Genomic DNA, 27,703 nt, shown 5'->3' with positions numbered 1-27,703 from the left:
ACAAGGGGAGCACATGCATGGGAATACCACCACCCGCATACTTCTCTCCAAACCACACACCTGACTTGGAGCTATGTTCCCATTCCTTTACTGTCACTGGGTTAAAATCCTCAAACTCCCTCCCTAACAGGACAGCAGTGGTTCAAAACAGCAGCTCACCACCATCTTATCAAGAGAAACTAGGGATGGGCAATAGCACTGGCCACATCCCATGAGAAGTAAACATGTTTTTTTCAGTCATTACTGACTGTATTTGAAATTGATTTATTTATTTTAAATTATTTTGAACAGGGCTTGTTTTAGAGCGTAAGTAATTATGTTCTTGTTGCATTATTTATCATTCATATTCAGTTAAAGGAATGAGTGGGAGACTGTTTGCCATGCATATGAACACTCCTGAGGTTGTCTACTAATATTCATAGCAAATCCACTGACTGCTACAACTATCTCAACTTCCTCACAATCTGCTTCTTGTAAAGTCTCCTTTTCTTGCTCTCAGTTACCCCCATTATATCACAACCATTCCAATTATACCAACATCCTATCTGACCCATTTCCCACATGCCCGCCTCATCCCTTCTCCTGCCTCCCAGAACTAAAGTAGGATTCCACTTCTTCCCACCATCAGCCTTCACATTCAAAGGATCATCCTCCACCATTTCTGCAACTTCCATCAAGATGCCATCACCAAATACATCTCCTCCACTCTCAGCATTCCAAAGGGACCATTCCCTTCATGATGCCCTGATTCTCTTCAGTATTGCCCCAGACCCTCATCCCACTCCCAGAGTAGCTGCTCGTAAAATTACAACACTTGCCCATTGTATTGCCCCTCCACACTGTGCAAGGATCCAAGCATTCCTTCAGGTGAAGCAGTGGTTTACTAGTACTCTATTCAGTGCATTCCACTATATTCACTATAGATAGCACGATCCCTTTACACTGGGTAGAACATACGTAAGCTGGAGACATCTTTGCATAACACATTGCTCCTTTCGCAAGTATGACCCTTACATTTGGTGCTAACCATTTCAATATACCATTTTGCTCATTCTCACATTTCTATCCTAGGCAGTATTCAATTGAAGATAACAAAGTGTGGAGCTGGATGAACACAGCAGGCCAAGCAGCATCTCAGGAGCACAAAAGCTGACGTTTCAGGCCTAGACCCTTCATCCTCTCTGATAAAGGGTCTAGGCCCGAAACATCAGCTTTTGTGCTCCTGAGATGCTGCTTGGCCTGCCGTGTTCATCCAGCTCCACACTTTGTTATCTTGAATTCTCCAGCATCTGCAGTTCCCATTATCACTGATACAGTATTCAATTGAAGCCCAGTACAAACTGGAGGACCAATCCGTCACTTTCACCTTAAACACTTTACAACCTTGTGGACTTGACATTATGTTCAACAATGTCAGACCTTGATATATTTGCACCTGCAGCCCCCCATCCCCATCTAGTGACTGTGTACCTGTTCCTGATAAGACAACCCCTTCATCCCAGGGATCAGCCTAGTGAATCTTTTTTGAACTTCTTCCAATACCATTATATCCTTTTTTAACTATGGGGTCCAAAATTGTACACAGTAATCCAGGTGCTGGCTCTCCATTACTCTGTACAGTTATAACAAAACTTCCGTGTTTCTGTGCTCCAAATAGCCAAGTAATCAAGGCCTTTATAATTACTTGCTGCACCTGCATACTAACATTTTGTATTTTTTGGATTCTCTCTCCACATAAATAGCATTCTCCCATTTAATTCTTCCTACCAAGGTGCATAAACCCATTAATTTCCATTGACTAGGTTTTTTAGCCCGTAACTCAACCCATCTGTATCCACTTACAGCTCCCTTACGTCATTATCAGAATGTCCTCCCACCTATTTTTGTATCATCTGCAAATTTGGAACCATTACACTCTGCTACCTCCAAGTCATTAGGTAGATATTAAGTAATTTAGGCCTTAGGACAGATCTTTGTGGCATTCTATTATTTACATTTTTCCAACCTGAAAAAGACTCAGTAGTCCCGACTCTTTGTCATCTGTGTGTTAACCAATCTTCAATCTATACTAAGACAATAACCACAATAAGGTGAGTTCATATCCTGCGCAGTAAGCTTTTATGGCACGCTTTATTGAACACCTTTGGTAAATCCAAATACACTACCCCGGTTCCCCTTTATCAAATCTGTTTGTTAAATCCTCAAAGAACTCTTAATAAATTTGTTAGGCATGATTTCCTTTTTACAAAGCCATGTTAACTCTGATCATGTTAAGCTTTTAATTCATTCACGGACCACCATTTATTGCCTGTCCCTACTTGTCCTTGAGAAAATGATTATGAGCTGCCTTCTTGAACCATTCATCCCATATCTAAATAGCCTGATATTTCTTCCTTAGTACTGATCTTGAGCATTTTCCTAGTGACTGATGTTAGGCTAAATGCTCATGCACTGATGTTACCTTTAGTTTATTTTCCCTGTCTGTCTTAGACAACTCTTTCTTCATACCTCTGAAATTACATTTATTTAAGTTGAGGACACAGGTTTGACACCTGATGTGCTCCCACTGAAGCCAAATTTGAATTCCTACTATGTTTTGATCATTAAGATAAAGGTAAAGTCACCACAGTCTTACTCTCCCATAGAGCCGCTCTCCCATCAGAGAGAGACTGGTGGTAGTTTGACCTGAGGGTCACCATGCCTCACACAAGAGGAGAGGTTGAGCAGGAGACTTCTTCAAAATAACCTCAGTCCATATACAAATTGAACCCATACGGTTGGTATCACTTTGCATCAGAAACCAAATGTCCAGCCAACTGAGCTAACCATAATACTATAACTGTGTGAGGAATTGATGTGTGATTGTTAAGTTGTTACTGCTGTGGAACTTACTGAGTTTGCAGGATCATTGCATATTTAGCCTTAATACTACGAATTTTAAAAATATTTTTAAAATGTAAAAGGTTATTAAGACGATATTAAAAGAATTTCAGTTCTATGAAGCCTGCAAAGAGATATAAGTTGAGGGAAAAATTACACTTTGCTGCACCCATTTTATGGATAAGAAACATAACTCCACTGCAACAAAGTCCCACTTGGAGATCAATGTTCTGTCCACAAAATCTCCACAAGAAATTTATATACTGACCTCCAAAAAAAAGTGCTCAAAAAGTAAGCACAGAATTTAAAATAGTAATATTGTGGAAACCAAATTCAACGGTCAGAAATTCTTCCAATTCAGAAATATCAAGAGGTTACTACTGATATTCCATGCAAATTTTAACAAATAAAACTACGAAATATGTTTGGCAAAACTAGAGGGAGCGACATCTGTTATAAGAGTCACTACTTTATATTCAAAAAGCACGGAGCCTTCACCACGACTTCCTGAGACCTACCATCATGTTTCTGTTAGTGGCCCCAGCATGCTGTAAGTACATTCGATGGTATAAAGTGAATTGAAATGAAAATTAGCTGGTGTAAAATGGAGTGTTGATTCCCTCTTGCCCAAAATGCATGATCATCAAAAGCCGACTGTATCTCGGGTGTGTCAATGTCAGGTGAAAACTGGAACCAACTGTCATGCATCTCTCTCCCAGCATCTACTGTCAATCCACAAAGGAGAATAACTATTTAGACAAAAAAAAATGCCAGTGACAGCATTTGTGACCCGGCATGTGTCAGTACCTTTAGGAAGACGGAGAGAAAACAAATAGGAAAATTTTAAACACTGAGAAGCCCAGCTTTTGAAATTGCCAGCCTACATGCTATTAACTGTTGGGTGGAAGGTCCTTTATGGGGAAAAGATATGCCTTCAGACAGTCTGTGATCTGTTAGAGAAGTGAAAAAATAGTGACAGGTGACAGATTGAGGTACACCATTACTTTTGGTTTGAGAACGATGAAACCTATAACAACCGTCTGATTCAAGTGAATAAAGGAATAGAGTAACCTATTATTCTTGATATTTTTGCCCAAAGGTAATATGAGCATGTTCCCAAAAGGCAGATTTTAATGATATACAGTACAGTAAAACAGATTGAAAGGCTGAGCCATGCATTGTTTTTCAGGCAAAGAAAGCTGTTTTCAGCGTATAGTGTCCAAATTTGGCACTAAAGTTACTTATGTTGTCATTGGAGATGCCCGAGATGAAGAGCATGCCGCTACTCAGGTAAATTCACCCTGAACTCTTCCTCATTTATCTTCCAGGCAAAGAAAGTTGCTTTGAACGAATTATGCAAAGGTTTGGCAGAAAAGTAGTATATGTTGTTATTGGGGATGGTGTAGAAGAAGAACAGGCAGCAAAAAAGGTAACAAGTCTGCTAAATATTGTTGGTGCACCATTTAGATTTATTACTCTGGGCTTTGCTTTGTTTGAATATATGTGATGTTGGAAAAGATTTTTCCAAGTGTGCATTAATGTATTAGCTTGTAGAGCATGATGAGACAGCATCTGAACAAGTTGCTTTGTGAACTAGAATTAATGTAATGAACCTCATTAGATCATAGATTTTATCTTAATTTTAAGGTGGTGGTTAATTGCTTTCCTTTCTTGCATGGTTTTTAAGACATAGTGTGTGTCCCTTTATGTGGCCTTTATGGATCAAAGCAGGTTTCTGCATGCCTTAAGTATCAATTGTGATATGCTTTTTGTCAAGGATTATATCATTAGAAAATTTGCTCAATGACTTTATAAAATGCTGAGATGCAACATCTAACGTCACCTTTTGTATCAAAACATGTTATTTGAGCAAATAAAGACATTAGAATTCCTCAATATTTTAAAATGTGACATTAGTTCTGCTTTGTATTCTGCAACCCACAGGACCATGTATCAGACCAACCTTCTAAGGACTGAAACTTCGTTGCAGATTAACGTTGACCAATAATTTGAAGATTAATTGCTCAGTAATTACAGACCCATTTGCCAATCCATTCAGTATATGTGCAATTTAGATAGACTTGGATGTATACTGTCATTAGCAGTTACTGATGGAAGGTTTGGATAGCATAATAGTCTTTGAGGTCTCGCTCATCTCATTTGAATTAGCAGTCATTGCAATGAAGCAATTTACAAGTCTCCAGTGACAAAACATGTACGAAAATCTAGTCAATCTGTTTCACTAACAATTTTCAATTCATGTCAATGTGCTAATGAAAATTTGGTGTATGCACCAGACTTTTTTTCTCCTGTTACATCAGCACAACGGAACAAAATTACAGCAGCAAACACATGCTGTTCAAAAATGTTTGAGAAAAGTACAACCCAAAATTAGGTTAAACCATTCTACTGGAATCCTCTGCCACTGTACGCTCCTGTTTAAAATCCTCTGGCAGTGTTTCTTTGTGGTGGTACAATTACATAATGGACCTGGGGGTATAAATGTAAGGGTGACAGATATGGTGATTCATAAGTGACAATGGAATATCCTCAGCCTTTGCAGTTGTTCCAAAGATTTAATGTTCTCATAGCTGGATCACAGCAGGGACAACAGGGAGGTTGGGCATATTCACCATAGCACCACAGTGTAATGGGCCATTGAAGTGTGGGAATACATAGGTGTCAGTATAATTATGAGGATAGACACAGTACTCTACAAACAAGAACATGAGTCCTGAAGACTGTGTTCCTTGCCCCATACCAGGATTAAGGACATCTCCCAAGGCTGAGAGGAACATCAAGCAGAAAGGAAAAGATTCAGTTGTCTTGGTCCATGTGGTTACCAGTGATATTGATAAAACTAGATATGTACACTGAAGTGGCAGTTCTTCTTAATCATGAAAGCAGGAGTTGAGTGAGTAGAAGCATCTAGGAAACTAGATTAGAGAGCAGGCTGTAATGGTGATAATGTCTGGAATACTACCTGACCAATGACCAAACTGCTGTAGAATAATAAAGTTCATGGATGGAAAACTAGGTTTAGATTCATGGAGTATGGGTGCCAGTGTGGAGGAAAGAGGTTTCTTGATCTTTGGAACAGCCTTAACCTAACTAATGCTGAAACCAGTGTACTGGTAATTCATATCTGTAGTGCCTTGGAGAGCTTTGTAAATGGAATAAGCGTTTGTATTGAGGGAGATTTGAAAAATTAAAAGAAAAATGACAAGGAAATAGTGGAGGGTAGCTCTGCAATAATGGTAAGCAGAGTGCAACCAGAAAAGACGTCAGGTAAACATAAAATACACCAGGAAATAAGATCAAAGTGGAAAGTAATTGTAAATGGCCAGAATTAAGGGCTCTTTATCTTAATGCATACAGCTTTTGTAACAAGATGGATGAATTGATAGCTCAAATGATACAGCTATAATGGGGATATGATTGCAAAGTGACCACATGTGGGACATAAATATTCATTTCCATTGATTTATTTACTATCATGTGTATTTGTTACAAGTATCAAGTGAAAAGTGTTGTGTAATGTCTCCATTCTCCTGCACCATCTTAAAACACAGAAAATAAACTGATATAAACAAGAAATAAGGAATAAAGTTGAAAGTTCGGTTTTACATCCCTTCTTGCTAAGTGCTAAGGCATGGGCCTGGCTCCAGGCTCCTCCACCCCAATGCCGAGACTGTCACCAGCACAAAACAGTCGGCCGGCCTCAAGCCCCTTCGCCACGCAGCCGCCACCGCTGGAACAGAGTCTCCATTCTTCAGTGCCATCTCACCTCCACTAATGCCGCTGCCACCATGGGTCTGCGCTAGGCTGACCAGATCAATGCAGCCATCGCCAAAGCTGCCAAGTCCCAAACTGGGCTCGTACTCGACACTGGGCCCACTGTGCCAAAGTAGCCGCCATCGATGATACCAGGTTCCATGCTGAATCCAAATTTGCCTCCCTCTGCTGCTGCTGGGTCAACAAACTCACCAGCAATGCCACCATGAGTCTGCGCTGGGAACCTTGCCACTGCAGATGCCATCCTGCAACCAAGCTCTGAAATCTTTTCCCACAGACTGGAAATGTGAATGAAGATCCTTCCATAGTCAAAGGGCAATAACGTTCATATCCTGGTGAAAGGAGCGATTGTCAGATCTCTATTTGGAGTTTCCCATCTGCAAATCCTTTCCAGACGCTTCAGTCAAGCAGCACCGCACCGTCATTCAAGGATATTTGACATTTCAGAAATACAGGAAGTGGCAAATGAAATTAAAGGAGATTTCGTCCTTAGCTGTTCATGCTTCCTATCTCGAGCCACTTTCGTAGGCTTACCAAAGATCACCCATGAATGGGCATTCTGGTAGTGAGAAATGAACTTGGCTCAGAGAATCAAAATGTAGAATAATTTTGGTTGGAGTTAAGAAATACAAAACAACATAATTCACAGTGGGATGACATTCCACATCAAGCAGAGGTTCACCTGCACATCTACCAATGTGGTATACTGCATCCACTGTACCCAGTGCGGCTTCCTCTACATTGGGGAAACCAAGCGGAGGCTTGGGGACCGCTTTGCAGAACACCTCCGCTCAGTTCGCAAAAAACAACTGCACCTCCCAGTCGCAAACCATTTCCACTCCCCCTCCCATTCTCTTGATGACATGTCCATCATGGGCCTCCTGCACTGCCACAATGATGCCACCCGAAGGTTGCAGGAACAGGAACTCATATTCCGCCTGGGAACCCTGCAGCCATATGGTATCAATGTGGACTTCACCAGTTTCAAAATCTCCCCTTCCCCTACTGCATCCCTCAACCAGCCCAGTTCATCCCCTCCCCCCACTGCACCACACAACCAGCCCAGCTCTTCCCCCCCACCCACTGCATCCCAAAACCAGTCCAACCGGTCTCTGCCTCCCTAACCGGTTCTTCCTCTCACCCATCCCTTCCTCCCACCCCAAGCCGCACCCCCCGCTACCTACTAACCTCATCCCACCTCCTTGACCTGTCCATCTTCCCTGGACTGACCTATCCCCTCCCTACCTCCCCACCTACACTCTCTCCACCTATCTTCTTTACTCTCCATCTTCGGTCCGCCTCCCCCTCTCTCCCTATTTATTCCAGTTCCCTCCCCCCATCCCCCTCTCTGATGAAGGGTCTAGGCCCGAAACGTCAGCTTTTGTGCTCCTGAGATGCTGCTTGGCCTGCTGTGTTCATCCAGCCTCACATTTTATTATCTTGGAATCTCCAGCATCTGCAGTCCCCATTATCTCTAATTCACAGTGGGAATGGTTTATAACCCCCTAACACTAGTTACACTGTGCGGTGGAGTATAAATCAATAAATAATGGGGGTATAAGGAAAATACGGCAATAAACATGGGAGATTTTAATCGTTATGTAGATGGGACGAATCAAGTTGGCAAAGATAGCCTGGAGAATGAGTTTGTAGAGTGTTTTGCTGACCCTGTTGATTTTATCGTCATATTCTAAAAGCTTTGCTTGAAGCAATATGTTCTGGAACCTGCAAGAGAACAGACTATTTTGGGTCTGGTAATGTGCAGTGAGAAAGAATTAGGTAATGACCTTGTAGTAAAAAATCTTTTAATTAAGAGTTATCATAACTTGACAGATTAACTACTTTAACATTCTGAGCTTTGTAAGGTAGCTAATAAAACAATTCTAAATTAGTCATGTGTCTTTATTATAACGGATTTGTAACCACAAGATAGCCTTGTTTTACTTGAGAATTCAAGAATTTTCCATAATCCAGCAATGAGATCACAATTGAATAAATATTTAATTTGAATGTTTGCACTAGGCTAAAACTAGTTTCTCAAACATAAATGTAGATAATTAAAAAGGCATGGAGGCTTTGTTGAGCAAAGTGGCATTGCAAATTATGTTCAAGGTAATATGGTAATGTAGCAGTAGTACACAGTGAAGGAGATATTTCATAATTTCCTTCAAAGATATATTCCACTGGGATGCTATGAGAAGGATGAACCATCATGACTAATTAATGACATTAAGCATGATATCAAGTTGAAAAAGCTATGTACTGTTCTGGAAAGGCCTGTGATAGAGCAGAAGAATGAGATCATTAGAAATCAACAAAATATGACTGAAAAAAAGTGAGGGATAGATTGGAGTAAGAAAGAAAATGATCAAGATGCATAAGAAAAAAATAAAAGCTAATAAATAACAAAGAGGAAGCAAAAATGAGCAATAGTTCTTTAGAGGGTGAGACTGGGGTATTAGCCATAAGAATCAAGGAAATGGTAGAAAGTTTGCACAAATATTTTGTATCTATCTTCACAGTAGAAGACAAAACATATCCATGGAAAAGTAGAAAAACAGAGGCTACGAGAAATAAAGAAACTGAAAACAACCATGGACACTGTAAATATATTTGAAAAATATGATGGAACTGAAGCCTGACAAATCCTGTTGACTTGAATTCTATGCCCTTAGTTAAAATGGTGCAGAGATAGTGGAAGCATTGGTTGTAATCTGAATTCCGGGAAGTTCTAGTGGACTGGAAAGCTACAAATGTAACACCACTGTTCAAAAAAAGCATGAGACTGAAAGCACAAAACCATGGCCCAGTGAGTGCAATAGTTGACATTGGGAAAATGCTAGAACGCATTATTAAGGAGATAGAAGCAAAGCTTTTAGAATATCACAATAAAATCAAGAGGGTCAGCAAGATTTGGTGAAAGAGGGGAATTAGTAGATGTGGTGTATTTGTATTTTCAAAAGGCATTCAAAAAGATGTTATAAAATGTTACTGCACAAAGTAAGAACTCATGGTGTGGGTGTTGGCATTTTAGGATAGATAGAGGATTGGCTAACCTACAGGAAACAGAAACTCCAGAAAAATGAATCACTTTCAGGTTTGTAAACTATTAAAAAAATGGAGTTCCAGAAGAAGCTTGCATTAGAAATAGTTCAGCAAATATTCACTTAGCTGATTCCTAAGATGAATGTTGTTTTCTGAGGAAAGGGTGAACGGTTTGGGTTTATGTCTTTTGGCCGTATACTAGAAGCATGAGGGGTAAGCTTTGATTCTACATTTATAAATAAATGCAAGCAATTTTTAATCCTATTGCCTGCTTTGGATGGCTGGAATCTTAACATGCTTGGTCAATTTGTAAATAATTGATTAGATCAGGAAATTTACCCCATTTTGAGAGTCTGGAGCATTTGGAAAGGAAAAGAGCTTTTGGCTCATTTCTTATTCTGAAGTACAGACTTGAAAAAAAATTGTACTAGTCCTGGCAGTTAGTATGTTGCATCTATGAAATATAGTCAAGATCATGAGTGATTATTCCCTGCTGTTTTGGAATTAATTATATAATTATGTTTAAATAGAATGGAATGTTGCTTTAATAAGTGCACGTCTGCTGCCAGTCATTTGAACGGTGGTGGGTGCAGAGAAATGGATTATCTGAGGGACAGTTTGGAACTCCAGTCTAATCCAATTTTACATTTCTTGAAGTTAATGACTTGGTATCAGTGCCAGGAAATTCCAAACTCATGACGTGCACACGTCCAGAATTTGTTTTGGATGTGCTTTTGCCATTGTAAGTGGGAGACATTTTCTTCTTTGGCTTGGACAATTCATTGTTTCACTGTGAACCAATCATCTTCATGTTCCTTAAAATGCAAGTAAAAACTGTGAAAATAGATCTTTTAATAAAGTATAACAGATCAGGATGTAAAGTACTAACTTTCCAGCTATAATGCCCCCTACCTGTAAAAACGAGTGTTTGGAGACATCAGCCCCACTGACGATGTACAAACATTTCTTTTACCTTAGTTCAAAGTATAAAGGGCACGAAAGGCTAAAATTCAGCACTTAAAAGTAAATCTAATATTCTTGCATGGGGTGTAGGTATTTCAGTCCACACTTGCATTTGTTATCCATCCCTAATTGCCCTTAAGCTGATCGGGTTGCTCAGCCATTTCAGAGTAAACCACATTTTGAAAACCAAAAGAACTGCGGATGCTGTAAATCGGGAGCAGTTGTGAGAAAAGGTCACTGGGCCCGAAATGTTAACTCTGTTTATTCCTTCATAAATGTTGCCGGACCTGCTGAGCTAGCCACATTTTGGTGGGTCTTGAAGAATATGTAGATCAGACCCAGTTATAACAGCAGATAACTTACCCTATGTGCAGTTTGCACATTCTCCCCATGCCTGCGTAGGTTTCCTCTGGGTGCCCCAGTTTCCTCCCACAGTCCAAAGATGTGCAGGTTAGGTGAATTGGCCATGCTAAATTGCCTGTTGTGTCCAGGGATGTGTAGATTAGGTGGATTTGCCATGGGAAATGCAGGGTTATAGGAATAGGGTAAGTAGGTGGGGTTTGGGTGGAATGCTCTTTGGAGAGTCAGTGCTGACATGATGGGCCAAATGGCCTGCTTTTGCATTGTGGGATTTATTGATTTTATAAATGATGAATGAACAAGATGGGGATTTGTGACAATCATTACTGAGACTACTTTTCAATGCTAGACATTGGGCTAGACATTGGGCTAGACATGCCAGACATGCTAACCACTGAGCCACCGTGCCGCCCAAGTTGAAGAATTTTGAGCCATAAAAAAGGGTCATTAACAGCAGCCTGAATAACTCTCAGAGCATTAGTATTGGCATATTGTCTGACCGATAGAAAACATTAAAACAGTACATTTGCAAGTGAATTGAGCCTTCTTCACAATTTCTTCTTGTTCTTGAGGTGTGAGGAATGGTGAAACCACAGATAGGTATAATGATGATGTTCAAATGGCTTTTCAGGACTTCAGAAAGCTCTGAAGGTCAGTTACTAGGAGCTGAATCACATGTAATTGGACAGGGTAGTTTGGCATGTTGCCTGCACTGAAGAACATTAGTGAACTGATTGGGTGTTTTGGCAACATGTCTCCTTTCATGGCCCTTGTTTCTCATGCCAGCCCACAAATTACCAGATTAAGTGAATTCAATTCACAATTTTCCATGGTTGAATTTGAGATAAGCTAAATAAACCCATTACTGCGCTACTACGGGTACAGTTACATCTGTATTAATGTGTGCAAGAAATGGGCCTCATACAGGGATTTCAGATCATTGTGTGATGCTCTTTGCAAATATCAGCTTGCTGTTCAGAGTGCAGCAATTTAACATTTGTACTGAAGATTGTAATTAATATTGCAGATATTTTTAAGAAAAGACATTATTTGAACTCGAGATTAAAAACCTGAATTCTATTTTTCTTTTCAGCTGTTTTTCCATTCGCTATGCCCATTAGTCAATACTATAACTCCTTAGGGAGTTTTATATGTAGAAGTTCCTCACATTACCAAGCTAGGGCCTTATGTCTGCTTTCTATAATAGTAGCAAAGCATAACTTGTAACTATTGTTTTGAAGCACTTTCTCCAGTTTCTAATGGTTTTCACATAGGTGTGCATCATGTCCACTGAAAAATTCCAACCAACATCCTCAGGGATCAAATCAGGAGATCCCATTTTGATTTATGATCATCAGCGGAGGATGAAGTAAAATTAATGATCCAAAAGAGACCAAATAATTATTCCATGTATTAAACCCATTAATAGTCTCCTTGCATGAGCTACCTCAGTTGTGTCAGATACAGGATTAAAAGAAAGCAAAATGAGAATATCATGCTGAATAAGCAGTGACACTCCTTAAGTAATTTAAAATTGCAACAGTCTCTAAATCCAAAAATTTTGTTGATCTACAAAAATATTTTTTTCCCCCCTGCAGTATTTCACAAAAAAAACACTTGCGAAACTGCAGCTGGGAATAAAACATCATCTGTTGTAAATGAATTAAACAGTGAAATCTTTCTAAAATGGGATTATATTAGGAATGTTAAGGATTGTCATACCTGATTTGCTATAGTAGACCCCTCCTTTCATGGGTTTCATCATGAAGGAAGCACAGAGAAAGGGGGTGAGATGGTGTTGCTCTGGTGGGTGAGGAACAAGATTACTGGTTTTAATAAATTATTCTGCCATGGACTGATCACCAGAGACAGTGAAAGAAAATCAAACCATTCTTGTAAACATCCTAACAAATGGTTGCAAGTTTGAACTGGGAGATACTTAAGAGCAAAATGTGGTTATGCCTTTCTTCTTAATGAGTAGCTTTGGGGTTAAGAGGAGAGGACGTAACAAGTCTTTTAACTTATAATGTTTTAAAAAATTAATCAACACAGAGATTAAATATTTTGGGGTTCCAAGCATCCCAATCTGATTCTGCTGTTCACTCACTGATCGGTCTGGAGAGTTCTGGTTTAAAGTTTCACTATGTAACAAGGAATTGCATTTGGATACCTCAGAGGGATGGCACTGCTAGACGTGGCCTCTCAGTTAAACTCAGTTCCATTTGATTTTCATTACCACCCTGAGTCCACATTGTCCCATGTCTGATTGACAAGAATAAGCCACCACAGCTGGAGTGTTGAAAATTCTGTAATGTTTATAAACTGCTTTTCCTGTCCTTTAAGCCAAGAGGGAATTAATGAATCTTTATATCTTTCCCACCGTTCATCCCCTCCCCCAAAATGTCAGTCAGGATTCAGAAACTTGTGCTATGTATTTAAGAACATCTGACTCCTACAAACTTAGGAAAATATCACAAAATGTTTAAAACACTCTCCACATTTCTATTATATATTCATGTTTTGTGGAATAGTGCTATGTTTGTGATTTATGTGTACCTTCATTTTCTGAGGATATAAATCTTTTTTATCAAGAAATTGTTGTTTTACTTCATAGTTATTAAAATCGCTGGGATACGCAAATTTGTATTACAAATGCAGGAATTGTATCTCTCCAAAATTTTGACCTTTGTGCATATCAAAGAGGGAACATGCAATATTAGTGCGCCAACCTCATTTGTTTATTCTAATGAGGTAAGTATAGCAGTAATGGTCCTAGAGATTCACCTTGGGGGTAACAGTTAAGTCCAAGATGGTGAGCGTAATTTTAAGTTGGGGCAAGGAGGAGAACAATTTTGTAGCTAGCTTTTGAGACGTAGCCCACTCAAGAAGTTTGACATGATCCAGGACAAAGTTTCGTTAGGGACCCCATCACCTACTTAAACATCCAGTCTCTGCTATTGTCACTGCAATGTGTACCATCTATAAGCTACACAGCAACAACATTAACTTCCCTCATCTATCCATTCACTGTCGCAAAAATCAACAAGCCATTCTAAAGGAAAAATTGGTCAGTGCATATGCAGTGATTGCATTACTTACCCACTCCTGAAAGCAAAAGCGTTAGCAAATAAGGTGGCCCCTGATCTTGGAATACTTAAAGGGCCACTCATTGTCTTCGTTCCTCTTGGGAAAGAGAATCACATTGACTTATTTGTCATGGAGTCATACAGCATGGAAACAGACCCTTCTGGTCCAACTAGTCCACAACAACCATGTTCCCAAACTAAACCAGTCCCATCTTCCCGCGTTTGGCCCATATCCCTTCAAACCTTTCCTATTCATGTATTTATCCAAATGTTTTTTAAATGTTTTAACACTACCTGCATCCAGCCTTTCCTCCAGTTGTTCATTGCAAACATTAACCACTCTGCATAAAAAAGTTGCCCCTTGTGTCCTTTTCAAATCTTTCTCCTCTCACTTTAAAAATAAGCACCCTAGTTTTGGATTCTCCCACCTTTGCAACTCGCCTTATCTTTGCCCCTCATGATTTTGTAAACTTCTATAAAGTCAGCCCCTCAAACTCGTACACTTCAGTCAGAAAAATCCCAGTCTATTTTTACAACTCAATCCTCCATTACTGGCAACATCCTGGCAAATCTTTTCTGAACCCTCTCCAATTTAATAATATCCTCACTGTGACACGGCAACCAGAACCACATGCAGTATTCCAGAAGAAGCCTCGCCAGCATCCTGTACAACCTCAACGTGATGTACCAACTCCTACACCAAAAGTCTGAGCTATGCAGGCAAACATGCATAATGCCTTCTTCACCACCCTGTCTACCAGTGACACAAAATGTTGGTACAAGCTTTGTAGTGAACTGCAGAAAAGCTAAGGCAATTGTATAATGTTGCTTAAGCACATGGACAGTAGTTGCAGTGTCACTTACTCTGTAGCAGGAGCAGGATAGACAGAGGAGGAGGTGGAGAAAAGAACCTTTATGAGAAGAGAAGAAAAGCCCAAGAGGATCTTCCAAGAACGAACTCTCATCTTGCGATCAGCCAGAAGCAAGGTATCTGGATATTTTGCTTTACCAAAGGGACATTGACAAAATTTTGCTACCTCCTTCTCAACAGTCTAGAGTAGCAAATCAAGGTGAGGGCTTCTCTCCCAGTGCAAGCGAAAATCATCATCACCCTTTCCTTCTTCACAACCAGTGTCTTCCAGATGGCAGCTGGCAATATGAGCAATGTTTAGTGGTTTGCCTTACAGAGATGAGTCAGGGAGATGACAGAGGATTGTGCAGGACGAGAGAAAATCTATTTTCCCTGAAGAGGGAGGATCAGTGTGGGAGGTTAGTGAGTTTTCCAGGACAGGAGGCTACCTGTTTGTCTAGAGCAGCATTGAATGTTCACACAGCTTGGCAGGCCCTTCACCACAACAGGGAGCGATACTGCAACCACAAGAGCTATCAGTCATTGTGTAACATTTGGTATTGGTGAGTGTCTTGTATACTCACAGTGCAGTGATAATGGGAACTGCAGATGCTGGAGAATCCAAGATAATAAAATGTGAGGCTGGATGAACCTAGCAGGCCCAGCAGCTGGGCCTGCTGTGTTCATCCAGCCTCACATTTTATTATCTTACTCACAGTGCAACTTGCTTTTATCCTGCAGTAGTTTGTATTCACCACCATCTTTGGGTCTCCATGACACTCAACAGACTTCTTTGAGATAAAGCATGCACCTTCGTCACTGGATGTGTTGACCCCCTACCATCATCATTTGCCCATGAGAGATCAAGGATTTTTCAATGAGAACCATGGTCTCCTACAACAGATTGTACCTTGATTGCTTGGTGGGAATTGTCTGTAAACATGCTTGAGACAGTTCCCAAGTGTGTGGCATATATCGTTTCCTCTAGGCAGCACAATAGTGAGTGCCCAGCAACCACCTTCTTTGGATAAGGAGGTCACCTCAGAAGGAGGTTGAAGTAAAATAAAGTGGAGACCAGCTGCATCTGAACAGAGAGAGAAGAACAGCACTGCGTGACTTCACTTTCATTGACCAAACACCTTCATCCCCCCAACATGGACTCATCATCTGCTTATAATTCATCCATTTCAGATATGTCATTTTGAAGTGTTCTGATAAAAGTCCGCACCAGTGATCTTAACACAACGGCTTTATACAAGCGAATGTAAATAACATAGAAAAAGTGATCTTGTACATTCCATAAGTACCTGTGCTACAGATGCCCTTGCATGGTCCAGTGCTCCTATGCTATGCTATCTCAGTAGATGCTGCATGACTGGCAGATGATAGCTGACTTTCACTGGTCAAGATTATAGAACACCTTGAAAGTTGACATCAAATTGCTTTGGACCTTAAGGACTCAATGGATGGATACTTAGAGACCTCGGCAGCTGGCTAAGGATCACCAACAATGGCATGACGAGAGTGGTAGTGGTGAAGCTTGAGTGCGAACAGGGAACTACAGGACCATGCTGCTTAGTTTGGGGATAGATGGTGGTGTCACAGAAATGTCACTGGCTTATTCATGAAGGGCCTCAGGTTAATGATTTGGAGATACAGGTTAAAATTCCACAACGACAACTGGTGGAATTTGAATTCACCTCGTAAATATGGAAAATAAAGATATCCAAAACCCCATCTGATGAACTAATACCTTGTAGGGAAGGTAAATTTGCCATGCTCATCTGTGTATTTTAATTCATTCAGCAGAATATAGGCTTCCCTGTCTAGGCTGGCATTTACTGTCCATCCATAATTGCCCTTGGTAGTGAGTTACCTTCCTGAACCACTGCAGTCCATGTAGTGTAGGTAGACCTACACTACAATGGTGTTAAGTAGGGAGTTCCAACATTTTGAAGCAGCAACAGTGAAGGAATGGTTATTAATTTTCAATTCAGAATTTGGGGGCAGTTTGGAGAGGACGTTGCAGGTGGTGATGCCCTCTTATACATGCTGCCCTTGTCCTTCTAGATTGTAGTGGTCATTGTGTCAGGAAGGTGCTGTCTAAGGATCTTTGGTGAATTTCTGCAGTGCACCCTGTAGACAGTACACACTGCTGCTACTGAGCTTCACTGGTGGAGGGAATGGATGCTTGTGGATGTGGTGCCACATACGCGGGCTGCTTTGTTCCAGATGGTGCCAAACTTCTTGAGCGTTAGGACAAAGAACAAAGAAAATTACAGCACAGGAATAGGCCCTTCGGCCCTCCAAGCCTGCGCCAATCCAGATCCTCTATCTAAACCTGTCACCCACTTTCCAAGGATTTGTATCCCTCTGCTCCCTGTCCATTTGTGTATCTGTCTAGATACATCTTAAATGATGCTATCGTGCCCGCCTTTACCACCTCCGCCGACAACGCGTTCCAGGCACCCACCACCCTCTGCATAAAGAATTTTCTATGCATATATCCCTTAAACTTTTCCCCTCTCACCTTGAAATCATGACCCCTAGTAATTGAGTCCCCCACTCTGGGAAAAAGCTTTTTGCTATCCACCCTATCTAAACCTCTCATGATTTTGTAGACATCAATCAGATCCCCCCTCAACCTCCGTCTTCCTAATGTAAATAATCCTGATCTACTCAACCTCTCATCATAGCTAGCACCCTCCATACCAGGCAACATCCTGGTGAACCTCCTCTGCACCATCTCCAAAGCATCCACATCCTTTTGATAATGTGGGAACCAGAATTCTACGCAGCATTCCAAATGTGGTCAAACCAAAATCCTATACAACTGTAACATGTTGTTGGAGCCGCATCCATCCAGGCAAGTGGAGAGGATTCCATCAGACTCCCAACTTTTCCTTGAAACCCATGGGAGGTGAATTACCTGCTCTGCTCTCATAGGCACTGTATTTAAATGGCCTGCTATTTGTAAATACCAGCATTTTGCTAGTGGGGATTCAGCAAAGGTAATGCCTTTGAATGTCAAGGGAGAATATTAGATTTGCTCTTGTTGGAGTTGGTCATTGCCCAGCACTGGTGTGCCCTAAATATTACTTGTCACTTGTCAACCCATGCGTAGAGATTGAAGAGGTGCAGCATGGTGGCTGAGAGGTTGGCACTGCTATCTCATAGCATCAGGGACCCGGGTTTGATTCCAGGCTCGGGCGACAATCTAGGCAGAGTTAACACATTGTCCCTGCATCTGCATGGGTTTCCTCTGGGTGCTCTGATTTTCTCCCACAGTCCAAAGATGTACCATTTAGGTGGATTGACCGTGCTAAATTGCCACATAGCATCCAGGGATGTGCAGGCTAGGTGGATTAGCCATGGGAAATGTCGGGTTACCGGGATAGGGTAGGAGGTTAAGTCTGGGTGGGATGGTCTTCAGATGATCATTGTAAACTGAATGGCCTCTTTCCATACTGTAGGGATTGATAACCATTATTCTTGTATGAACATCTTGTTGAATTTGGACATGTGGGACTAACTACTTCAGTGTCTATGGATCACGGATGGTGCTGAAGAATATACGATCATCAGTGAGCCAAGGTCCAGAGGGTGAGAGCTGAGTCCACTAGCTCAAGGTCCTAGGGAAGGTGAATAAACAAGAGTTGCCATTGACTGAATATCAGACCTTCCGCCAGATCCCAGAGTTCCATCTGCTGGACCAATGGGCAGGGTGCCATCCAGAGGAGGAGGTGGCTTCCAAGAGTTTGGGTTTGGATAAGCAGGATTCAAGAGGGGAAAGGAAATGTAGGCTGTAGGAGGATGTGGATGGGAAAAGGAGGCTGCAAGTAGGATTGGTGTGGAAACAGGAGTTGTAAGAGGTTTGAGAGGGAGAAGGAAGCTGCAAGAGTGGACTGGGGAAAGAAGCTGCAAGTTGATAGACTGGAGAAAGGGCTGAGAGAGGTTTCTGGGATCAAGAAGAAGTTTGCAAAAGGGATGAGGGGGAAAGGGAGGCTTCACAGGATGATTTCTAAACCTGTCAAAAATAGAATGCTGAACTAACAGAGATCCAAGACAACTTCCAAACATTGAAGTAGGAATTCCCTTATAAATAAGTCTGGAATGTCTTATTTAGGGTTGCATGAATTCATCAGGAGCTACGATACAAGGGATAAATGCAGTGGATTGTACTGTAATCAACACCTTAACTTGTTACATTTACACCTGAGCATAAATGCAGAGATGCAGTAAATTGAGTTGAAACTGCCTAAGTAAAATGTTCTAACTTTGTGTACAGATAGTCCCTGGGTTGCAAACAGGTTCTATTTTGGAGTATGTTCACAAGTTAGTTTGTGCGCAAGTCGAAACACAGTGCAGGACAATATAAAGGAGCTGATCATAAGTAGAGGAAATGTTTCTATGTCAGATCTTTAAAGTTACACTCTTGTAAGAGAATGCTTTTGTAAGTACAAGTGTTCATAAATCTAGGACCTCCTGCATTTACAACAGAAATCCATAAGCTGTGATCTCATCAGTCTTAAAAAGTGCATTCAGGGTGATGGCTTTTTGTATGTAGAACTGTGTGTCAATTTCTTTGGAAATAACTTTTATTAAGTTACATCTATTATCTTGTATCAAGTTAACTGCTCTGGCACCAGGGAAAATTTGTATTATTATTCTTACACAGCATGTGGGCATGACTGGTAAGGCCAGCATTTTTGTACATCCCTACTTGCCCTTAAGCTGAGTGGCTCTCTGAGTCATTTCAGAAGGCAGTAAATAGTAAACAGCATTCCTGTGAGTTTGGAGTTACGTGTAGGCCAGGTGGGTAAGGACGCTGGATTTCCTTGCTGAAAGAATATTAGTGAACTAGTGGGGTTTTATATCACTTAGAGAATGAATCTGAGACAAATTTGATCAAATGAATCTTAAATCTCCCCTTCCCCCACCACATCCCTAAACCAACCCAGTTCGTCCCCTCCCCCCACTGCACCACACAACCAGCCCAGCTCTTTCCCTCCACCCACTGCATCCCAAAACCAGTCCAACCTGTCTCTGCCTCCCTAACCGGTTCTTCCTCTCACCCATCCCTTCCCCCCACCCCAAGCCGCACCCCCATCTCCTACCTACTAACCTCATCCCACCTCCTTGATCTGTCCGTCTTCCCTGGACTGACCTATCCCCTCCCTACCTCCCCACCTATACTCTCTCCACCTATCTTCTCTCCATCTTCGGTCCGCCTCCCCCTCTCTCCCTATTTATTCCAGAACCCTCACCCCATCCCCCTCTCTGATGAAGGGTCTAGGCCCGAAACGTCAGCTTTTGTGCTCCTGAGATGCTGCTTGGCCTGCTGTGTTCACCCAGCCTCACATTTTATTATCTTGGATTCTCCAGCATCTGCAGTTCCCATTATCTCTTCATTATCTCCTCCCAATGCTGATCATGGAAACTTAGTGTGGATATGTGGATCTTAGATGGAACGTTGCCATGGAGTCATAGAGTCATGCAGCTTGGGAATAGACCCTTCGGTCCAACCTGTAAATTCCAAACATAATCCCAAACTAAACTAGTCCCACCTTCCTGCTGCAGGCCCATATCCTTCCAAACATTTCCTATTCATGTACTTATTCAAATGTCTTTTAAACATTTTAATTGTACCCACATCTAATAATCTTGGGTTCCCTAGCCCAACATGAATCTGTCCATCATTGTCTTGAAAATGTACAATGAGCCCCAACTCTACCCACTTCTGAAGTAAAGATTCCAAACTTGCACAATCCTGTGTCAGTGTGTTTGCCTCTGGGGTTAAGTGCAGTCTTTGAAGTGCGAGCTGGAATGCTTAAAAGATGTATCTGTCAAAGTATCCAAAAAAGGCATTTTCCAACCTCTTTCTGTTCTGAAAAAGAATCATATCGGTTCAAAATATTAGGCTCTGTTTCTCTGTTCACAGGCACCTGTTGAGTTCCTCCAACATTTTCTGTATTTGTTTCAAATTTCCAGCAGCTGCAGTACTCTGCTTCTGTCAGAGATGTGTGTGTGCGTGCGTGCGCGCGCGTGCGTGCGGGTGGGTGTGTGTGTGTGTGTGTGTGTGTGCGTGCGTGCATGCGTGTGTGCGTGCGGGTGGGTGGGTGTGTGTGTGTGTGTGTGTGTGTGTGTGTGAGTGCGTGTGTGTGTGTGTGCGTGCGTGCGTGCGTGCGTGTGGGTGGGTGTGTGTGTGCGTGCGTGTGTGTGTGTGTGAGTGCGTGTGTGTGTGTGCGTGCGTGTGTGTGTGTGTGTGTGCGTGCGTGCGTGCGTGTGTGTGTGTGTGTGTGGGTTTAGATGGGTGAGGGGTAATGTCAGGATTTTAGAAGTGAGTCCTGAGTGTCATGGTATGGTACTGAGGTATTTTTGACACATTGAGCAGTGTAAGAGGTGTGTGGTGTGGAACGTATTATATGTAATATGAAGATTTAAACACTCAACTTTGACCACCCAGTTTATTAAAATTCTTCTGGCACTGCTACCATGTCATGGTACCAGACTTTAGGCATTGACTACCTTGCAACATGTTCTCATTCCCTGCCCATAGTCATTCTGGAGGACAGCTTGCTCTCTTACTGCAGCTTTTTTTAAAATCTGTTCCGCCACGTGATGTGAGCATTGTTGGCTAGGGCAGCACTTAATGGCCTCTTTCCTGGCCTTTCACAGCTACTTTCCCAGCTTCAACGTCCTGTATCCAGATGGCATTGCTAAATCTAGGAGTTGTCTCCATTCCTTGCAATGATATGCCTTTTCATTGAGTAATCAAAAAAAGTATCTAGCAGCCTGCTGTGGATCACTGTCATTTCCCCTTTTACCTGACCGGGGCTTTTAAATAGGGAAGGCTGTCTAGAAATTATGCTTCCTACTACTCTGCCCTTGAAGTGTGCAGAGGATATCTGTGCCGATATAGACACCTTGGACCAACCCTTTCAGTTGTCACAATCATGGAAATAAAGTAGGTTAGATGAATGCTATGTCACACTCACCCAGTTCCATTGGATATGGGCATGCCAGTAACCATAGTCCCCACAATCAAAAACTGAAGCAGTCACAGCCCATACCCACTGGATCCCAGCTGCTCCAACAAGTTTCAATGAGGAGCAATTTGGAGTCTATAAAAAAGTCTATCCACTCCACAAGCTTTGTCAGAGTAGGAATTTCCTTTGCCCAGTCTAATTTCACGCACAGATCGTGTCATGTTCATAGTAATCACTTTTCAGGTATTGGTTAACTCTGTGAGGTAGTTTGTTTCAAACAATAAAACACATTGCAAGTTATAAAGCATACATTTACCACCAACTGTCTAATTTCTGAGTGTGCAGCTTGCAGACCAACTGTCAGGCGGAGTCACAGCATTAGATACACTGTACATGGAGTGAACTGCTGACTCTCTCAAAGGCAATGTACACATCTAACAGGCAGAACACCTGGAGAATATTCTATTTGTTGTCTTTGGGAACCACTTAAGGGTGCATGATTGTCTTGGCCTAGTTCCTAAAAAAATTCTGTGTGGCCTCCTGTCTGAGAAACCCTTTTCCAGGGACCGTGTAGCCTTTACAAAAACTGTACTGTAGTCGGTGACTGTGGCAAAATCAACAAGCTTCTCCAATGTTTCCTCCCTTGATGAATGAAACATCATCATTATCAGTAGCTAAAATAAGTTCTCAGTCTACTGTCATCTTATTTAAATGCAGTGAAGCATTTTGAAAGTGATACATTTATTTATCAACATACACATATCGGTTTCTTTATTAATGCTGGCTTTTTTTTTGTTTTTCCTCCTTACTCATTTAGCACAACATGCCATTCTGGAGGATATCAAGCCACTCTGATCTGTTGGCTTTGAATCAAGCACTGGAACTGGAATACTTGTAGTTGCCTTGAGCAGTACAGCCAGAGATACAATGTTAACAACCTACATAGGAGTATATAAAGTTTCCCTCTGTGATCTGCAACACCTCTGGCTTCCACGTTTGTCTTAAGAAATGAAGAGATATGATTTGTCATGTGAGGCTATTGTGAATTCAAACTGCTGAACAGTGACTGGTACATTAAAACTCTGCATAAGGAACTATGTTGGTCTTAGGAAATATTGTTCATTATAGATAAAGTGCAAGTTGTGTGTATTTTACAACTCTTCAAGTGATTATACAATGCCCAGGATGCTTGAACAGCTTTTACAATGAACTAGTTCTTTTAAGAAACAAGAAGCTGCTACCAATGCATCCGGCATGAAGTTGTTCAACGGCATTCCTTTGCCATTGGATGTTCTCAATAATGCAGTGTTTTAGCAAACTTTAGTCTGCTTATCCAAGCTGAGCCTGCATTTAAGGTGCACTGGGCTACATTGACAATCACATCTAGACCTGCAGTTTGTGTAACTTAGTTACTGTGAGAGCTTACTCTAAGTTAGCAGCTGTATTCAAAAATGTAATGCTTTTGTGGGGATAGTCACTTTTTGTAAAGCTTGACAAGGAGAATATACATAAACGATGTGCTGTGCCTTAAAATAAGACAGTGTTGGTGTGTTACAATGTAACTTCTGTTCCACAAATGTATAGATAAACTCTTTGTGATGATTAATTTTTTGAAATGACCAAATTATTAAAATGAATCAGAAATAAAAGAACTCTGCGTTGTGTAAGCAGAGAAGAATTGTTCCGGACTGTTGGTCTAAACAGGAAATTAAAAATTAGAGAGTTTTTGTCTTTTTACTTGGACTTTTAGTGTTTTATTGTAAATTGCAATCCTTAATGATATCCAGGAGAAACATTTTAATTTAAACTGTGAGGTAATCTATTTTAGTCATTAAGAAACAGCTTGACACTTTTTGATATTATGCTTGTCTTTACCATTTCTGGGAAGTTTCTAAAAGAACTTTTGGTTTGGGCACTTATTTGATTTCATGCTAGTTCATATTTTCTTTAAATCTGAAAACTATAATACTAGGAATTCACTCACTTTTTAAGCTCTCTCCCAATCCACACCCTGTCTCCCCATTTGTTGTACCTATGATTAAGCAGATGTGTGGGTAAGGATTTTGAACATGTTTAAGGGCTTATTGCATCTTAGAAAGTGTCCAGTTTTCATTGACGAATTCATTCTACAAATTACATAAAGTGAAAAGTTATCTAACATCTTAACCTAACAAATTTGCAAATGTTTTTCTAAGCCTGTATTGTCGTTCCTAATGTATAATACACCAATCAAATTCATTTTAATAACTTGCTTAAAGAATGGAGACCTTTAAATATAGCTGATGTTAAAAGCCTTTAAACTAAGTTCGTCCTCTACAGAACAAATGCAATTGTTCATTATATATTTTTACAGCATATTGGCAGACAGGGGAAAGAAATCTTAAGGAAAAGGACAAGATTTTTTTTCAGTAGGATTGCATTATCACATACCAAAATTTTATTTTGTAATGAACTATTTTTCTAAGTATATAATTATGGCTTGTGTAGCAATCCAATTTTAGTTTTGTTATACGCCCCAAATACCATATTATAAACTTGTACTTTTAATATCATGTGCAATCAACATCTTCACTGAGTAGCATGGAAATATCCATTATGTCTTTAAACTGACTGTAACTCCTCCAAGGAAACCTGAGTGCAGTTCCAAGAGCTAAAGTACGAACATTCTGATCTCTCCAACTCAACTCCCTTCCCGCATTAGAAAAAGCAAAAAGCAAACTGCACATAATAGAATAGTTAATCTGTCAATATGCTGTAAATACAATTTGTCCTCAGCTCTGTGTGTGATTTACTAAAGGGTATATTCAGAGAATGCACATAACATTGATACGCCACTCTGATTTGTTAGACTTTCTTCCTACAGATTTCAATACTGGGGCTATGGAATAATAAGTATTGGCCACTCAGCAACATTTTAGTGGTAACAGTATACTGTTCATTTTTTTTAATTTATTTTGATTGTGCTTTTTGAACATTAAAATCAAGTCTTGTGGAAATTTAAATGGCCCTGGGTTTCTTTGTAATATATTTAGTGTGAATTATCTGAAAATACATGTACAGAAACAGTCTTGATACCTCTGTTCAAAATGAATAAAACAAATTAATTTCAATGATTAAGGTAGTCTCAGTTTTTGGGACAACGAATGTCTGTTTGTAATGAGGACACAATAGGAAGCAGCCAGGAAAGTTTTGGATGTATTGAAGTTTGTGTGGGACAGCTTGAAGTGAGGGAGTGGGAACAATATACTGAGTACAGCACTGGAGAAGTTGAATATGCAGTGACACAGTACTAAGTGAATGTTTCATCACAAGTATCTGAGCTAGGATCAGAGGTGCCAAATACTATTGGACATGAAAATGGAAGTCATTGGTGATAGATTGGATTTGATTTAGGATAAACCTGGCACTGAGATTGCTCACTGATAGATTTTAACAGTAAAGAAAGGAGGTAGAATACAGAACTTTAAATCAACTAATGTGTGCTTTGTCATTCACAAACACCTCTTATGCTTTTGGAAACCCTGTTGTGAAACATAACCTTGTTTCAACAAAATATTTATAGGATAGATTTACCTAAATAAGTTCAGCAAGAAGAACGATGGAAATAAACGATACAAACATCAACAAAAATAATATTTTATACCACTTCCCATTTTTCTCCTCCACCCATGTTCTTCTTATAGAATGGACTCCCTACTCAGGTTATAGTTTAAAGACCACCCTTTAGTATATCTTATCAAAAAGACAGTTTTCAGATGTAAGATTAGACAATAAATATTGGTTGATTTTTTTCTACTTCAGGAAAGGAGGTGAAGGCCACCTGAATTCAATGCTTATCCTCAGTGGTATCAACATGGTCACACTTTTCTCGACGCTGTCAGAAGTAGGAACACTAACTTTCCTCATCCTAACCTACAACCATGGCCTATTGTGGTGATGGTCTATTGTGACCTGAGATTAAAAATGCTGGGACCCTCCTGGTGTAATCACTGATCTGACCAGCTAAACCAAAGTGGGAAGAGCAAGAAAACATTTAAATATTACATTTTTTAAAAAAATCTTAAATGCAAGAAACTAGTTTAAAATACAAAAGATGTTTTAGAGAATAGTCAGAGCTGTGTCAGATGCTCAGATATAATTGCTAGTTTGTGAACCTCTTCAGATGTTATGTGTCTCGCAACATATTCCCAGTTTTGGTGTTACGTTAAATACAACAGATTTATATTGAACAATCATTAAAACCCATGCTTTAGCACTTTCGATATGCTATCATACAAAAAATTGGCTTCTCTATCTCCCTCATATAATACACTAATAGTACCGAAAAATATTTTCAAAAAGAAGACACCTAAAGAAGGGTTAAAACTTGATAGTGATGTAAATAGAAGGAACAGTGCTATGTTAGAAGTTTCTATTAAATCAGAATTGCATGCAATGGTGACAAGATAATAAAATGTGAGGCTGGATGAACACAGCAGGCCAAGCAGCATCTCAGGAGCACAAAAGCTGACGTTTCGGGCCTAGACCCTTCATCAGAGAGGGGGATGGGGAGAGGGAACTGGAATAAATAGGGAGAGAGGTGGAGGCGGACCGAAGATGGAGAGTAAAGAAGATAGGTGGAGAGAGTATAGGTGGGGAGGTAGGGAGGGGATAGGTCTGTCCAGGGAAGATGGACAGGTCAAGGAGGTGGGATGAGGTTAGTAGGTAGCTGGGGGTGCGGCTTGGGGTGGGAGGAAGGGATGGGTGAGAGGAAGAACCGGTTAGGGAGGCAGAGACAGGTTGGACTGGTTTTGGGATGCAGTGGGGGAAGGGGAAGAGCTGGGCTGGTTGTGTGGTGCAGTGGGGGGAGGGGACGAACTGGGCTGGTTTAGGGATGCAGTAGGGGAAGGGGAGATTTTGAAACTGGTGAAGTCCACATTGATACCATATGGCTGCAGGGTTCCCAGGCGGAATATGAGTTGCTGTTCCTGCAACCTTCGGGTGGCATCATTGTGGCAGTGCAGGAGGCCCATGATGGACATGTCATTTAGAGAATGGTGACAATCTGTTTTATTTTGATTGTGATTGCGCGGGAGATGAAAAGGTTACAGCTCTGATTCTGCTGTACTAATAACACTATGGCATCCAAGCATACATATGTAAATACAGAACTCAGACTTTATTGTCGATGATACCCTGACTAAGCTCATGCTGCATTGTTTGAGAGTTCCCCAATATAATCCGCAGAGAAACTGCAAATGATGTAAATTTAAGGTAATTACTCACCAATCTTGCATTGAAAAGAGATGAGAATGTCATGGCTAATTAATTCAAAAGTAAACAAGTTTTTAACAATAAAATTACTTCTGACAAACATGCCTGGCTCTGAAAAACACATTTGCAAATTTGACATCTCATTCTGTTCGAAGACTTTTTTAACTAAATTAATCTTAGTTCATTTCCCATCACTATCTTTCTTTTTCTTTTGCTTCTTGATTTGCAGTCTGCATGTGTCTGTGAGGATTGCTGTGATCTACCCTCTCACAATGCCACAGATCCCCTGTAGAGGGACAAAAACAAAGTTGCTGGAAAAGCTCAGCAGGTCTGGCAGCAGCTGTAGAGGAGAAAACAGAGTTAACTTAGTTTTGAGTTCTGAGGAAGGGTCACTAGACCCTCAACATTAACTCTGCTTTCTCCTCCACAGATGCTGCCAGACCTGATCAGCTTGTCCAGCAACTTTGTTGTTGTTCCTGATT

The 27,703-nt window shown here is 40.8% G+C and overlaps 1 protein-coding gene across 17 annotated transcripts in view; it reads left to right on the top strand.

The window, feature by feature from the left end:
* The window catches only part of eya4 (EYA transcriptional coactivator and phosphatase 4), a 526,724-nt gene extending 501,760 nt beyond the window's left edge, over window positions 1-24,964 (top strand). For 15 of the 17 annotated variants that reach the window (XM_059645294.1, XM_048531657.2, XM_048531660.2 and 12 more), the window contains 2 exons: window positions 4,209-4,309; window positions 22,786-24,964. In XM_059645294.1, coding sequence (XP_059501277.1) covers window positions 4,209-4,309; window positions 22,786-22,866 — 182 coding nt within the window. In that variant the 3' untranslated portion in view covers window positions 22,867-24,964. Of the gene's footprint in view, window positions 1-4,069; window positions 4,171-4,208; window positions 4,310-22,785 lie in introns of all 17 variants that reach the window. The other 2 variants (XM_059645296.1, XM_048531656.2) reach the window with 1 other exon arrangement.
* The last annotated feature ends 2,739 nt before the right edge of the window (window positions 24,965-27,703 follow it).

The sequence above is a fragment of the Stegostoma tigrinum genome, chromosome 4 (genome assembly GCF_030684315.1).
Source record: "Stegostoma tigrinum isolate sSteTig4 chromosome 4, sSteTig4.hap1, whole genome shotgun sequence".
Classification (NCBI taxonomy): domain Eukaryota; kingdom Metazoa; phylum Chordata; class Chondrichthyes; order Orectolobiformes; family Stegostomatidae; genus Stegostoma; species Stegostoma tigrinum.
The sequence above is the reverse complement of the archived record's forward strand: the minus strand, read 5'-3'. Positions and strand labels throughout refer to the sequence as shown.